Source organism: Gossypium hirsutum, chromosome D05 (assembly GCF_007990345.1).
Source record: "Gossypium hirsutum isolate 1008001.06 chromosome D05, Gossypium_hirsutum_v2.1, whole genome shotgun sequence".
Taxonomy (NCBI): domain Eukaryota; kingdom Viridiplantae; phylum Streptophyta; class Magnoliopsida; order Malvales; family Malvaceae; genus Gossypium; species Gossypium hirsutum.
In genome coordinates, this window is record NC_053441.1 from 58,879,017 (window position 1) to 58,895,333 (window position 16,317).

Below are 16,317 nucleotides of genomic sequence, written 5' to 3' on the forward strand. Positions count from 1 at the left end.
AACAATCATTGCATAGTCATGAATGAAGCAAGGAAAAGCATGTCATGAATGAAGCAAATGAAAGAAAATTACCTTTGACGGAATGCTTGAAATTTGGTGATAGACCTTGGAGATCAAAACAAAATAAAAACAGTGAAGAAGAAAGAATGTTGTGGGTAGAAAGGCAGAACGATTAAGCAAAGAAAAGCATGTCATGGAAGAAGCAAATGAAAGGAAAGTAGGTAGAGTGGATGGTTGAAATTTTGTGAAAGAAGAAAGAATGTTGTGGGTAGGAAGGCAGAAGTATTAAGTAAGGAATCCCATCTTTTTGTACTTTTCCTTTGCTTCTGCCATTGTAGTTGGCATTTTGGGTATTTGATTCTCAGCAGTTGTGTCTATCAGCTGATTTACAATTTGATTCTTCTTTAAATCTGTAATAATTCACTACTTGATAATAAAACCTCTAATCTGCCATGTCCTCTCCATTCATTCTGGACATTACTAACAAGTTTTGCAGTCATCTTGGTGCTTAATTGTAACAACATCAGCAGCAGCAGCAGCATCATAATAATGGGAAAGTATGGTATAAGAATGCCTAATTATATGTCACAACTTGAAATTAAATATACTAGTCGGCATCCTATAAAAAAAAATTAAGCAAAATCATTTGTTTTCTGTTTTTTACCTCTTCTATTTCTTGACATAGCTTTTACATTATAAGAAAAGATAAAATTTTATATAAAATTTATTTTTACAATTTGGTTTTTGAAAAATAATTTAAATGTAATGAAATTTTGAATTGAGTTTGAAAAAGATAATTTTTTGGTATATTTTGTATTCTTTTTACTAAAAAATGGCATCCGGTTAAATTTTATAAGCCTCTGTAATATGAGTTCTAGATGTTCTTCAAGGGCATGATACTCAACTTGATAATATTACTATTTTAGTTTCGAGAAACATTGAGAAAGCATGTAATGATTTAACTTGTTTTGGTTTTGTTTTGTTTTTAATTTGTTAATGGATTCTATTGAATGGTAATTTTCTTTATTTTTCATACAATTTAGTTCTTCAGCAACATATTCAAGATTTTATTTTTCTACAATTTTTATATACATTTTTTATTTTATAAATAATTTTGAGTTTTTTTTATAATCTTTATAAAAAATCAAGGTCAAATTGATAAAAATATAAAAATTGAGAGCTATAATTATTATACCAATTGAAACAAATTCCACTTAACAGTTGGGTGAAAACAAAATTTCAAAAACATTAGTGACGAAATTGTAATTTTTTCTAGTTAAGTGATAAAAATAAAAACTTACCCATAATTGAATCACTAATGGTTTAATTTACCCTAAAATTCTTTTAAAAATAGAAAAGAAAAACATTAAGCAAAATTATTTGATCTCTGTTTTTTACCTCTTCTGTTTCTTGACATAACTTTTACATTGTAAGAAAAGATAAAATTCTGAATATAATTTACTTTTACAATTTGGGTTTTGAAAAATAATTTATAGGTAATGAAATTTTGAATTGAGTTTGAAAAAAAATTGTGGTATATTTTGTATTCTTCTAAATAAAAAAAATAGCATTAGGGTCAATTTTATAAGCCTCTATAATACCAATTCTAGATGTCGTTTAAGACCATGAAACTCAACTTGATAATAGTAATGATTCGGTTTTGAGAAATATTGAGGAATCATGTAATGTTCTAACTCTTTTTTTTTTTTGGTTTTGTTCTCTTTTTAATTTGTTATCGAAATCTATTCTCCATCTTCTAATATTCCTAGATTGTTTTATGAAAAATTACTTCTTTATAGAAATCGGTATTCTTGCTATGCTCCATTCAATGCTCAGTGAATTCTTTTTGTTAGTGCAAAACGTTGACAATCATTAGGTTTTATTGTATCCTCAAGGTCAATTTATGAGTAACTCTTTTGCACAGCAATAAATAGGTGGGAGTAAATAGAACTTTAAAATAGTGGTATCGATACACGTATTGAAACCTTTTTTTAATTTCTCATAAATTCATTTGTATCACCACACACTAACAATAGCAGTTATGGGAACAATAATCAAAGAAAACAAGCAATATTATGAGTCAATTTTTATGGTGTTCGGGGCAACTTTTATTTTTAAGTTCCACAAAGGTAAAGTAAATTCCATCTTTTCTTATTATTAGTTTTTTCCTTTGCTGTCTTCCATTATTGTTGGCCCCATTGTTCTCTACTATGATTATAAAATATAATATTTATAAATCATATGTATCTAAATTAGAGCAAATAGCAGTCTTATGATTTATAATGCAACATTTCATGTTGCCTCAGATTTCAATTCTTTTAGTCTCCTCCATGTTCCACCTTCAAGAAAAAACAAGAGAGAATGAACCTAAATTTGGATACCTAATCCTTCCTCTATGGAATCGGAGTTACCTTCAGATTTTAATTCCAATACCGACATTGTAACGCCCTGATTATTTAACTTTGTTTCTGTGAATTTTATCACAAATATGTATTTGCTTCAATGGCTAAGTGTTTTGATTGTGTGTTTGATGTCTTGAGTTCAAGTCCTACTTTTAGAAATTTTTGCTATTTGTGATCCTAGCCTATTCATTGGCGGTTTGGCTTATATTCTATTGCAAGTCAAGTTATATTAGAATGAGCTTCTATGTTTGAGCAGTAAGGTGTTAGCTTGTCTTGAGGTCTTGTGTTCAAAACTCTGTATAAATGTGAATTGGATGTGGATTGAAGTGTCGGATTTGGTGGGATTAGGTTGATTAGTGGGTTAGTGGAGAGTTGGGGGAAATTAGTGATATTTTATTAAAATTTTATTTTTAATTTTTTAATTTTAATTTTATTCTTCTTTTCCGCAAAAAATTTCCTCTCTTTCTATTTTATTTTATTTTATTTTATTCAAAATATCCAGTAAAACTATTTTAAGAAATTGAAGTTACCATATTAAAATTCAATATACAAAACCAAGTCATGTAAATTTTTAAAGCATTTCATGTTGTTTAAGGCTTCTAATTTTATTGTGTAAAAATAAAAACCTATTTGCAAAAGTTTCAAAATATGCCCAAAACTCTTTAATTACCGTGTTGCGACCTCATGATTCCCATGTGGCAACATCGGCCCAATATCGGTATTGCAAATTTTCAAGTACTTGTGTTGGACACTTTGACACCCTCATACACATACCAAATCGAGATTTCATGCTATTCTCCCTATTTTAACATGTCATATAACTTACATTAACATGTTTTGACATCTCAAGTAAATGACTATGCTGTCATGCAACCCTAAAGTCACAATTCAATTACTCAAAATGTAAATTTTGTATTTTAAGCATTTCTAAGTGCATAATTGATACATAACATACTATATGGTCATTTTGGACTTACCTCAATACGCAACAAGCCAATCCACCTGCAATTTACATGTTAGCCAATAAACAAGTACACAACACCTTACTAATTCAACCAATAACATTCATTCTCAAATCTTCCATTGAAAGCATTCATTCGAACCAATTTTAAAAGTTCTAAAAACCATTTTAAACAACCCATATTGTCCATTAATAAATCATTAACAGTTCAAAGTCTAAAACCCTCTAGATTAGTCCCACATTGCCTTCCTTATTGATTTAAAAACACACCAAACGTAGTCAAGTTAAAATGTCTTGCTTTGGATCACTTGGCAGCTCACTTCTCCTCCTCGTTTAAGCTATATCTCTGCACTGTTAAATATAAAAGAGTGTGAGCTTTTTCAAGCTTAGAGATTGCCACAAGTAATCACGATATCCAAAGTTAAAAGAAAGCATACAATCACAATTAATCACGGTGAGCAATGAAGCATAATTCATAGCATTCACATTAATATGTTGCCAGAATGTGATTATGAAGCATATGTACAAAATATATTGCATTGGGTAACCAGATTTCCAAATACAACCAATATAATGTGTAGCGTAAAGCTATCACCGTCCAAACACATCCACTTAAACATGTATACTTATTGTTTTATGCACACTTTCACATATCACACAACTCATGTTCATATCACATATTCAAGTCTCATATCATGCACTTACAAGTGCTCACATTATGCTCAAATAGTCACAACATATAGATCTCATATAGTGTATATAAAATCAGCAAGACTCATATCATATTCAGTTATAAACACATAACATTTTTATTGTCATCTCAATATACAACACATAACATATCACATTTAAGCATCATTTGCAAATCATCATTAGTTTAGGTAGGAACACTTACTCTTGAAAATTGGACAGTGTGGATGTGTTTGGATAGCTAGAAAATCATTAAGGATGAGTTAATTTTGAAAGAAAATATTAGAGTTGAATTTGGGGAAATTTTGATTGTGAAATTCAATAGAGGGAAGGATCGTTGGGTTCATAAAGAAACGGGGAAGATGAGTAGCTTTTTTTTTTTTTTTAAATAAGGAAAAATTGCAATTTAAAAACTTCCAGTTTTCCTTTATTTTTCAATTCAGACCTTAGTTTAATTAAAATACATTTTTCTCAATTATTTTCAAACTCAATATTTTAAAAAAATCCATTTTAACAAAATTAATTCTCGAACACCCAATTTTAATTTCTTAACATAAAATTATTAATTATATTAATTTTAATATTTTATTTAATTAATTCCTAATTATTGTAATAATCTAACTTAATTACGATTTTCGATTCATTAACCCCCGATTTACTATCCCAATTTTTGGGATGTGACATGACAACATTATGTAAATATGATATAATAATAATCACTGCAAGTTCTATAATATGATATCTAATGGGTTAGTTTTTAAAATTGCATATTTTAAAATTAAAAAATTAAAAAAATGTTAATTTATAATTATTTCTAACTTATATGCTTTTCAATGTTAAAACTTTTATTAGAATTATTAGTAAAAAAATGCATAAATGATTGATAGCATAATCATTTTAAAGACAAATAATTATAAATTAATTATATAAAAGAGATAACATTTTGTACTTTGTTAATATAAAAAGGGTAAACACTTCATAACATAGTAAATTATGGATAAAATAATAAGAAATAATATAGTATAAAATTAAATAATTAATAATATAATATAATATAGTAATAAAATATATAAATATCATTATTTTTAATGCCTAATCGTATATACATCATTTTAATTAATAAAAAAATTATAATATTATAAATAAAACCATGATGATAGTTTTGTTTCACCTTAAATCATTTTGATTAAAATATGTTTATATTTTATTAATATATTAATAAAAATGGAATATATTTTAATTAATACATGATCTTATTTATTATTTATTATATGTTATTTTTAGACATTAAATACATGACTTCCACACGCATATGCGTCTGATAAGATTTCTAGCGTTATTTGAACCTTTCAGACAATAAAATTTTTAATTATTAGACTCTTGATATACTCTTAAAAACAATCTACATTTTTTTTCTAAATCTAGACCCATTTTTGGCCTAGTTCGGTCAATCCAAAAAATAACTCATTTTCCTGTTCAAAAATAATAAAATAATTTTATATTAATATTTTTATATTTAAATATAAATTTAAAAATATTTTTATTATTTAAATTGAATTCGAGTTGTACCGTCTCAAGACATGGAAGGGTCTATAGCCAACTTCTATACCATATATATTTTTTTTTAGTTTTAAAATTTGAAGCGAATATATATTATTATATAAAATTGAAATTTATAAAAATTTACGAAATAATATATTAGTGTTAAATGTGATAAAAGATCATAATAATATCAAAATAAGTTTATAACTTAAACGTTTTAATTATAAATATAAAAATTTAGAAGATTATTTTGGGAAGTACATATATATATATATGAGAAGAAAAAGAGAATAGAAGAAATGGTAAGAGAGGGAAAATGTTTAAAAAGTGGAGGCAGTTTGATTTCTTATTTACCTTTGCTTCTTAACCTCTTCCTTCCATCATTCCTTTTCTCCTCTCTTTTGCACTATCCTCCCCCCTCCACCAACCCTTTCATCTTTCTCTTCGCCAACATCAAAAATATACATCAAATTTTATTAATATGGAGAAATTAGATTTATCAAAATAAAAAAATAAACAAAACCATAAATGGTTCATACCTCTTATCCTCCTCAGGGGCTGAAGCGAAGAACATTTTTAAAGTTTGGATGGTCATCCCACTCCAACGATTCCCACCATTCTATGTCTGACCAGATGGTAAGAAAAGGTGGAGCATATGCAAATGGCTGCCCATTGCCAACAAGGGGAACAAATGGAGGAATTCTCTTCAGTTTATCACAATATTCAACAACTTGGATAAGTTGGAGAGAATCACAAACCATCACTCCACTTTTGCTGCATATGCTCTTCAAATTTGGTAAGTTATTTAGTCTCAATTCTCTCAATTTGGGAAGATGGAATTTGATTAATGCATCATTCCCTTTTTCTTCAACTTCTGATGTTGCTGCTACCAATATTTCTACTAGCTGACTACAAGCACCCACCCTAATATCTTCCAGGTTTTGGAGGTTTGGAAGCAACCAATGTGGAAGCAACGTCTTCATACTTGAGCACCTGTATACTTCAATTCGCTTAAGATGGGAAAAGGTGGCAGACGGAGCCACTGTTGATGTTGTTGCTGAACCAATTCCTGAATCTTTCATAATAAGGGCACTCAACTTTGGCAGAAATTGAAGATCCAACACCTCGAGGCTCTGAAATGGATGAGCGGAAGAAGAGGCAAAAGAGGACAAGGAAACAACACACTCTATCCCTTCACAATCATAAATCCTACAAACCCTCAAGTCAATCGCATTTTTGAAGGAAGAATTATCATCGACTAAGTTTCTCAAATAGTCGCACTTTAAAATATACAACTCTTTAATTTTAATTGGGTGCATAATTAACTCACCTTCCCAATTCTGGACTCCTCCAATTGTTACTGTTTTATCTCTTCTACGAGGAATAAAAGCTGGGCCCACCCTATATGAGCCCACTTGTAAAGAGTACTTGATGAGATTTTTTTTACTTTGTTGCATTGACGAGATGAACTTATTCAATTCCTTGATGTCTTCGAAACGTCCGGTAAAACACTCCAACTTCTTCAATGGTTCCATCTGCTCTGCTTTTAGACTTATTTGTCTATTAAAACCCAAGTGCTGAAGGTGAACGAGTTTTGGCAAAAGTCCAGCGGGTATCTCCTTCAGAGTGCGCACACTAAGATCAAGATATCTTAGCTTTAGCAGCATATCTATTCCTTCAGGGACTTCCTCAATTTCTGTCCCAGAAAGATCCAACTTCTTCAATTCTTGAAGCATGGAAAGACATGGTAGATCTCTTAATTCAGAACAACCACAAAGCAACAATGTTGTGAGGTTCTTTAGTTCAGAGATGGAATTTGGTAAACTTTTGATCTTCGTAGAGGACAAATTGAGAACACTAAGATAAGGCATGTTTATGAAGAAAGAACTTGAGATCTTCTTTATAGGGTTCTCTTGCAATAACAAGGTTGTGAGCAGTTGACATTTTGTGGGCAGCACATCTATGGAAATTTCTGATATGGAGTTATTCATAAGTGACACTTTCTCAATATCCCGACTCCATCGCTCCTTTTCTGGTAATTCTTCTAATTGCAAACCTGCTTGTATCATATATCGAGGATTCATTCTTGTGATCGACAATGCCATGTCTCTTACTGCATCATGCATCTTTATGCAAGGTTGACCACATCCATCGGTAATATTTTCCAGCAAGCAATTCTCTGCTAACTTCTTCAAAACAACATGGCCCTTTTCTTTCATTTCTTGTCTCGTACCCATATCATCTATGAATCCCTCCTCAATCCAACACTCAATTAGCTCATCTTTTCCAATTTCATAATCTTCAGGATATAATGCGCAATGTAAGAAACAATATTTCACTTTCTCGTCCTTTAAGTGATTGAAGCTAAATTTCAAACGCTCTATCACTTTAGCTTCCACTTCTTCCTCTTTTTCTATTCTCTCTTTCAATTCCCTGAGTGCGTTTTTCCAAATAAGAGGGTCCTCTTCTCCTTTCAATGTACCAGCTACGACGACAATTGTAAGAGGTAGACCCGCACATTCCTTGACAACAAGCTTCAGAGTAGGCATTATAGTTGGACTTTGAACTATGTTAGGTCCAGCTTTATTCAAGAATAGTATCAATGCCTCTTCTTCTGAAAGGGGCTTCACTTTTATCACCTTACAACCCATATACTTACAGACATGCTCCGAACGGGTTGTCAACACCAACTTGCAGCCATTGCTGCCACACGGCTCGGGGATCCCAACTTCCTCTAGAGAGACTTTATCCCACACATCATCTAGGATTAGAACATGCTTTCCTGCGTTCTTCAGCATTTCTGACAAGATTGCTGCTCGTCTGAGCTTGTCTCCTTCTCTGGGCCAATCTTCCTTCAACTTCAAAGCAGCTGCAATATCATCTTGTACCTTCATGACATTGAACTCCTTTGATATGGTAACCCATATTACCCTTTCGAATCTTTGTTCTTTTAAAAGATCATTGTGGATGTGCTTCATGATAGTGGTTTTACCCACACCGCCCATCCCCCAAACCCCAATCTTGCTCACCTCCTCCAGCATCAAACATGCCCAAATCTCTTTTCTGACAGCTTCCTCTCCAACTAGTTCTGATGTTGGCAGTGGCAACCCAGCACTTGGACCATCCATGGCAAGACCTTCAGAGGCATTAGGAGCGTTATCAAGAAATTCCTTCATTTCTCGAGTCTTTTCATCAACCAGCTTCCCGTTGCAAGCACGACAGAGATATCTCCCGTTACCGACTTTGTTTTCAACAACTTGTGCTTCCCTAATCATCTCTTTCACAGCTTTCAACCAATTTTCAACTCCCTTCTTCGGTATCTTCCCTAGAGGACGAAGAAGCTCTGCTTTCAATTGCAGCTCTATATCTTCCATTTTGCAATTCAACTCATCTCTCATTCTCTTGAAGTTTCTCACATAATCATTGAGCTTTCTGTGATATTGCAAGTATTTACAAGCAGGAGTTCCAAGACAATTTGCAATGCCGAGAACAGGCTCTACATACTCCATTGCTATGTCCCTGCAACGCAATCATATATAACAGTAACAGATAATGAAAATCTGTGAATGTATTGGCTTTTTGATATGTCAGTGTAAACATTAATGCAAGTTTCAAGCAATGGCGTTTATTAGATGGAGCTATGGATGGGTGGCAGACAGAAACATGATGAAATTTGTATATCCAGAATTAACCTCTCAATTAATAGAAAATGCTAGATTCAAGTGTGCAACAGAATATGAAGAGGTAAAATGTTCAATAGTTTGAGATTTCAACATTATATTGCTTCTGGGAAGCTCTTTTTGTATTAATTTCTATCTAGAGTAGATTATGTGTGCTGGTCATCCACTCTTAAAATCTAAAACTGTTGATAATCAGTAGATGAAATCATAGCTTCAGATCTTATTACCTGACTTAGTGGCTGAAAAGTGTTGAGAGAATAGAACTGAAATTGAAGCGGTGAAGTTGACTGTCGTACAAAGCTAGCTGCTAAGAGTAGTAGATAATCAGAAACAACCATTGCAAAGTCATGAATGAAGCAAAGAAAAGCATGTGATGGATTAAGCAAATGAAAGAAAATTAGCTTGAAATTTGGTGATAGACGTTGGACATCAAAACAAAATCATTGTAGTTGTCAAGAAATAATATTTAATAATAATAGTTGGCATGGTATAAGAATGCATAATTATTATGTATAGTTATTCGCACCCTATTAGTAAATTATTTGCATTGTTGAAGTTGTCAGAATTCAATTTTGGACAATTTCTTACATATGGACATTAGTAAGATGTGAATAAATCTATTTAAACTTTTTATATAAGTAAGTTTATTCAACTTAAAATAAATTTTTAATTACATACAAATTTCTCGATATGCTATATCATTGAATCTAAGTTGGTTTTAAAATTAATTTTTTTGTCATTTAACTGTTGAGTGGTACTTTTTAAATTGGTATAATAACAATTTTAGTTTTTAAATTTTATACTTTCACTCAATTTGATCTTGATAATATATAAAATAGAAATAAGCAAAAGTGTAATAGGTTCCACGAAGGCAGAATTATGATTAAGAAATCCCATCTTTCTTTTAGTTTTTTTTTCCTTTGCTGTTCGCCATTATAGTTGGCATTAAACTATGGGATACCCTCCTGTTGCTATTTCAATTTCAATTTTTTATTTTTGTAATAAACATAGACATGCCTGGGAGGGGGTGTTGCACCTCTCGTGAGATTCCCTTCAATTGCTAGTTCAATTTCTTTTTATTTTTATTTTTATAATAAACATACACATGCCTGGGAGGGGGTGTTGCACCCCATGTGATCGAGGGTTGCAATAACGTTACTGCGAATGTCTTACTTGATAGTTACTGAGTGGTTGATGATAACCAATTAAAACTCAAAACATTCTAACATTTCACATCATGCGCATGTTGACAATTATTTTTTATAAAACTATAAAAATGCTTATCTATGCTTTTCATTTTATGTTGTTCATCCAACTATTAATTTTTTTCGATTTAGTCATTAAACTTTTCGGAATTAAATATTTTAATCATTCCAAGCTGATTGGGCTTTCTTTTATTGGTCTAGTAACTAAATTAGTCCTCTAATAGTTACACGTTCTATTAATTTGATCTTAAATATAAAAAATTCAATAAATCTAGCCTCAATGCTCACAAAATTTATCATTTTAGTTTTAATTCTAAAACTTAATTGCGATTTTTAATTCACTAACTCCCGATTTACTATCCCGATTTTTGGGATGTGACATGACAGCATTATGTAAATATGATATAATAATAATCACTGATAGCATACAAATAAATTATTGATTACATACCCTATTGCATAAACTAAAATATAATTATACTACAAGTTCTATAATATGATATCTAATGGGTTAATTTTTAAAATTGCATATTTTGAAATTAAAAAAAATTAAAAAAGTTAATTTATAATTATTTCTAACTTATATGCTTTTCAATGTTAAAACTTTTATTAGAATTATTAGTAAAAAAATGCTTAAATGATTGATAGCATAATCATTTTAAAGACAAATAATTATAAATTAATTATATAAAAGAGATAACATTTTGTACTTTGTTAATATAAAAAGGGTAAACACTTCATATTAAAATAATACGTGACTTCCACACGCATATTCGTGTGATAAGATTTCTAGCGTTATTTGAACCTTTCAGACAATAAAATTTTTAATTATTAGACTCTTGATATACTCTTAAAAACAATCTACATTTTTTTCTAAATCTAAACCCATTTTTGGCCTAGCTCGGTCAATCCAAAAAATGACTCATTTTACTGTTCAAAAATAATAAAATATTTTTATTATTTAAATTGAATTCGAGCTGTACCGTCTCAAGACATGGAGGGGTTGATAGCCAACTTCTATACCATATTTTTTTTACTTTAAAATTTGAAGCGAATATATAGGAAAAATTGTAAAAATAGTCACTTTTGTTTACCTCATATTACATTTTAGTCATTTACGTTATCGTTTTGTTACGAAGCGGTCACTCTACCGTTAAGCTTTTTACCTCCCTAACAACAGTCCTATGTGGTAGTCCAAATGGGTTTTAAATGCCAACTTGGATGTTCTACATGACAGTCCAAATTAAAATTTTTAATTAAAAACTTATTTTCATCCCAGCAAATGGACATCCAAGTTGACATTTAAAACCCATTTGTATTGCCATGTAAGACTAACGTTAGGGAGGTAATGAAGTTTAATGATAAAGTGATTACTTCGTAACAAAGTCATAACGTAAGTGACTAAAACGTAACATTTCAAACATAAGTGACTAAAATGTAATTTGAGACAAACAAAAGTGACTATTTTTGTAGTTTACTCGAATATATATCATTATATAAAATTTGATATTTATTAAAATTTACGAAATAATATATTAGTGTTAAATGAGATAAAAGATTATAATAATATCAAAATAAGTTTATAACTTAAATGTTTTAAATATAAGTATGAAAATTTAGAAGGTTATTTTGGAAACTATATATATATATATATTAGAGAAGAATAAGAGAATAAGAGAGGGAAAATGTTTAAAAAGTGGAGGCTGTTTGATTTCTTATTTATGCTCTTAACCTCTTCCTTCCATCATTCCTTTTCTCCTCTCTTTTGCACTATCCTTCCCCCTCCTTCTTTCCCACCCCCACTTTTATCTTTCTCTTCAACATCATCACAAAATATACCTGAAATTTTATTAAAATGGAGAAATTAGATTTATAAAAATAAAAAAAATAAACTAAACTATAAATGGTTCATACCTTTTATCCTTCCAAAGGGGTTGAAGAACATTTTTATAGTTTGGATGGTCATCCCACTCCAACCATTCCCACCATTCTGTGCTTGACCTGATGGTAAGAGAAGGTGGAGCATATGCAAATGGCTGTCCATTGCCAACAAGGGGAACAAATGGAGGAATTCTCTTCAGTTTATCACAATCTCCATCAACTTGGATAAGTTGGAGAGAATCACAAACCATCACTCCACTTTTGCTGCATATGCTCTTCAAATTTGGTAATTCCCAGAATGACAACTCTCTCAATTTGGGAAGATGGAATTTGATTAATGCATCACTCCCTTTTTCTTCAACTTCTGATGTTGTTGCTCCCAATATTTCTACTAGCTGTCTACAAGCCTCCACGTGTATTTCTTCCAGGTTTTGGAGGTTTGGAAGCAACCAATGTGGAAGCAACGTCTTCATACTTGAGCAGCTGTCTATCTTAATTTCCTTAAGATGGGAAAAGGTCGCAGACGGAGCCAAAGTTGATGCTGTTGCTGAACCAATTTCTTCATCTTTCATAATAAGGGCGCTCAACTTTGGCAGATATTGAAGATACAACACCTCGAGGCTCTGAAATGGATGAGCGGAAGAAGAGGCAAAAGAGAACAGGGAAACAACACACTCTATCCCTTCACACCACCAAATCCAACAAACCCTCAAGTCAATCGCATTTTTGAAGGAAGACTTGTCATCGACTAAGCTTCTCAAATAGTCGCACTTTAAAATAATCAACTCTTGAATTTCAATTGGGTGCATAATTAAATCGCCTTCCCAATTCTGGACTCCTTCAATTGTTACTGTTTTATCTCTTGTTGCACGCATAAAAGATGAGCCCAACTGTAACGAGTACTTGATGAGATTTTTCTTACTTTGTTGCATTGAGGAGATGAACTTATTGAATTCATTGATGTCTTCGAAACGTCCAGTAAAGCACTCCAACTTCTTCAATGGTTCCATCTCCTCTGCTTTTAGACTCGTTTTTTCATTGTTCTCATGAAAACCCAAGTGCTGAAGGTGAATGAGTTTTGGTAAAAGTCCAGCGGGTGTCTCTTTCAGAGTGAGAAGTGGAAGATCAAGATATCTTAGCTTTATCAGCATATCCATTCCTTCAGGGACTTCCTCAATTTTAGTCCCACAAAGATCCAACTTCTTCAATTCTTGAAGCATCGAAAGACATGGTAGATCTCTTAATTCAGAACAGCCACGAAGCAACAATGTTGTGAGGTTCTTTAGTTCAGAGATGGAATTTGGTAAACTCTCGATCTTTGTAAAAGACAAATTGAGAACACAAAGACAGGGCATGTTTATGAAGAAAGAATATGGGATCTTCTTTATAGGATTACCCTGAAATAACAAGGTTGTGAGCAGTTGACATTTTGTGGGCAGCACATCTATGGAAATTTCTGATATGGAGTTATACATAAGTGACACTTTCTCGATATCCGGACCCCATTGCTCCTTTTCTGGTAACTCTTCTAATTGCAAACCTGCTTGTATCATATATCGAGGATTCGTTCTTGTGATCGACAATGCCATGTCTCTCACTGCATCATGCATTTTCACTCTTTCACTCGAGACATTTTCCAACAAGCAATTATCTTCTAATTCCTTCAAAATAACATGGCCCTTATCTTTCATTTCTTGTCTTGTACTCATATCATCTATGAATCCCTCTTCAATCCAGCACTCAATTAGCCCATCCTTCCAAATTTGAAAATCTTCAGGGTATAATGCGCAATGTAAGAAACAATGCTTCATTTTCTCGTCTTTTAAGTGATTGAAGCTAACTTTCAAACTCTCGATCACTTTATCTTCCCCTTCTTTCACTTTCCCTATTCTCTCTTTCAATTCCCTGAGTGTGTTTTTCCAAACAAGAGGGTCATCTTCTCCTCTCAATGTACCAGCTATGACGACAATTGTAAGAGGCAGACCTACACATTCGTTGACAACAAGCTTCAAAGTTGGCATTAAAGTTTGATTTTGCACTATGTTAGGTCCAACTTCACTCAAGAATAGTATCAAGGCCTCTTCTTCTGAAAGGGGCTTTACTTTTATCACCTTACAGCCCATAGACTTACAAACTTGCTCCACACGGGTTGTCAACACCAACTTGTACCCATTGCTGCTACTTGGCTTAGGGATCCCAATTTCTTCAAACGAGACTTCAGTCCACACATCATCTAGGATTAGAACATGTTTTCCTGCTCTCTTCAGCATTTCGGACAAGATTGCTGCTCGACTGACCTTGTTTGCTTCTTCGAGAATCTTTCCATTCAATGCACTTGCAATATCATTTTGTAACTTCACAATATTGAACTCCTTTGATATAGTAACCCAAACAACCCTTTCAAATCGTTGTTCTTTCAAAAGATCATTGTGGATGTGCTTCATGATGGTTGATTTACCCACGCCGCCCATCCCCCAAACACCAATCTTGCTTACCTCCTCCTGCATCAAACATGCCAAAATCTCTTTTCTGACAGCTTCCTCTCCAACTAGTTCTGATGTTTCCAGTGGCAACCCAGCACTTGGACCATCCATGGCAAGACCTTCAGAGGCTTTAGGAGCTTTATCAAGATATTCCTGCATTTCTCGAGACTTTTCATCAACCAGCTTCCCGTTGCAAGCACGACAGAGATATCTCCCATTACTGACTTTGTTTTCAACAACTTGTGCTTCCCTAATCATCTCTTTCACATCTTTCAACCAATTTTCAACTCCCTTCTTCGGTATCTTCCCCAGAGGACGAAGAAGCTCTGCTTTCAACTGCAGCTCTATATCTTCCATTCTGCAATTCAATTCATCTCTGATCCTCTTTAAGTTTCTCACATAATCGTTCAGCTTTCTGTGATATTGCAAATATTTACAAACAGGAGTTCCGAGACAACTTGCAATGCCGACAACAGGCTCTACGTACTCCATTGCTATGTCCCTGCAATGCAATCATATAAAAAAGTAGCAGAGAATGAAAATCTGTGAATGAATTGGATATTTTAGTAAGTATTGATATGTCAGTGTCAGCATGAATGCAAGTTTCAAGCAATGGCGTCTATTAGATGGAGCTATGGATGAGTGGCAGACAGAAACATGATGAAATTCTGGTCACCATTGTAGATCCAGAATCAATCTCTCAAACTATATAACATGCTAGATTCAAATGTGCAAGAGTTCATTACAGAATATTAAGAGGTAAAATGTTCAACAGCATGAGATTTCAACATTATATTGCTTCTGGGTAGCTCTTTTCGTATTAATTTGTATCTAGTAGACTATGTCTGCTGATCATCCTGTCTTAAAATTGATAATCAGTAGAGGAAATCATTGCTTCAGATCGTATTATCTTGACTATCTTACAAAGCATAGCTGTTTTCGTATTAATTTGTATCTATAGTAGATTATGGCTGCTGATCATCCTGTCTTAAAATCTAAAACTGTTGATAATCACTAGAGGAAACCATTGCTTCAGATCTTATTACCTTGACTATTTTACAAAGCTAGCTGCTATAACAGAAGCTGATAATAAAAAACAATCATTGTATAGTCATGCATTAAGCAAATGGCAGAAAATTACCTTGACTGGATGCTTGAAAATTAGTGATAGACCTTGGACATCAAAAGAAATTAAAAAGAGTGAAGAAGAAGGTGAAAACAGAAATAAGCCAAATTATGATAGGAATTACTGGGAAAGTATGTGAAGCAGAAGAAGAAAGAGAAAATAATTAATAATTACATGTATAAAAAGACGAAAATAATTAATAATTACATGAGTAAGAGATCCATCTTTTTTTACTTTTTTCTTTGCTGTCACCCATTATAATTCGCATTAAATAATAATAATTAGGTCCCTTCAAAAAAATAATAATAATTAGGTTTAATGATAAATTTGATCACTAATTTTTGCTT

At 32.2% G+C, this 16,317-nt stretch overlaps 2 protein-coding genes across 2 annotated transcripts; both read right to left on the reverse strand.

Moving 5' to 3' along the window:
• Window positions 1–3,466: 3,466 nt before the first annotated feature.
• Window positions 3,467–9,681, reverse strand: LOC107903619 (probable disease resistance protein At1g61300). The gene is made up of 4 exons (XM_016829711.2): window positions 9,503–9,681; window positions 6,135–9,114; window positions 5,950–6,037; window positions 3,467–3,714 (listed from the first exon to the last, which is right to left on the reverse strand). Exon 2 carries the CDS (start codon window positions 9,102–9,104, stop codon window positions 6,147–6,149), a length of 2,958 nt encoding a protein of 985 aa, XP_016685200.1. The 5' UTR covers window positions 9,105–9,114; window positions 9,503–9,681; the 3' UTR covers window positions 3,467–3,714; window positions 5,950–6,037; window positions 6,135–6,146.
• Window positions 9,682–12,372: 2,691 nt separating this feature from the next.
• LOC107903618 (probable disease resistance protein At4g27220) lies at window positions 12,373–16,053 on the reverse strand. Its single transcript, XM_016829710.2, has 2 exons — window positions 15,986–16,053; window positions 12,373–15,346 (listed from the first exon to the last, which is right to left on the reverse strand). The coding sequence occupies exon 2, from the start codon at window positions 15,334–15,336 to the stop codon at window positions 12,373–12,375; it is 2,964 nt and encodes a 987-aa protein (XP_016685199.1). The 5' UTR covers window positions 15,337–15,346; window positions 15,986–16,053.
• Between the last annotated feature and the right edge of the window lie 264 nt (window positions 16,054–16,317).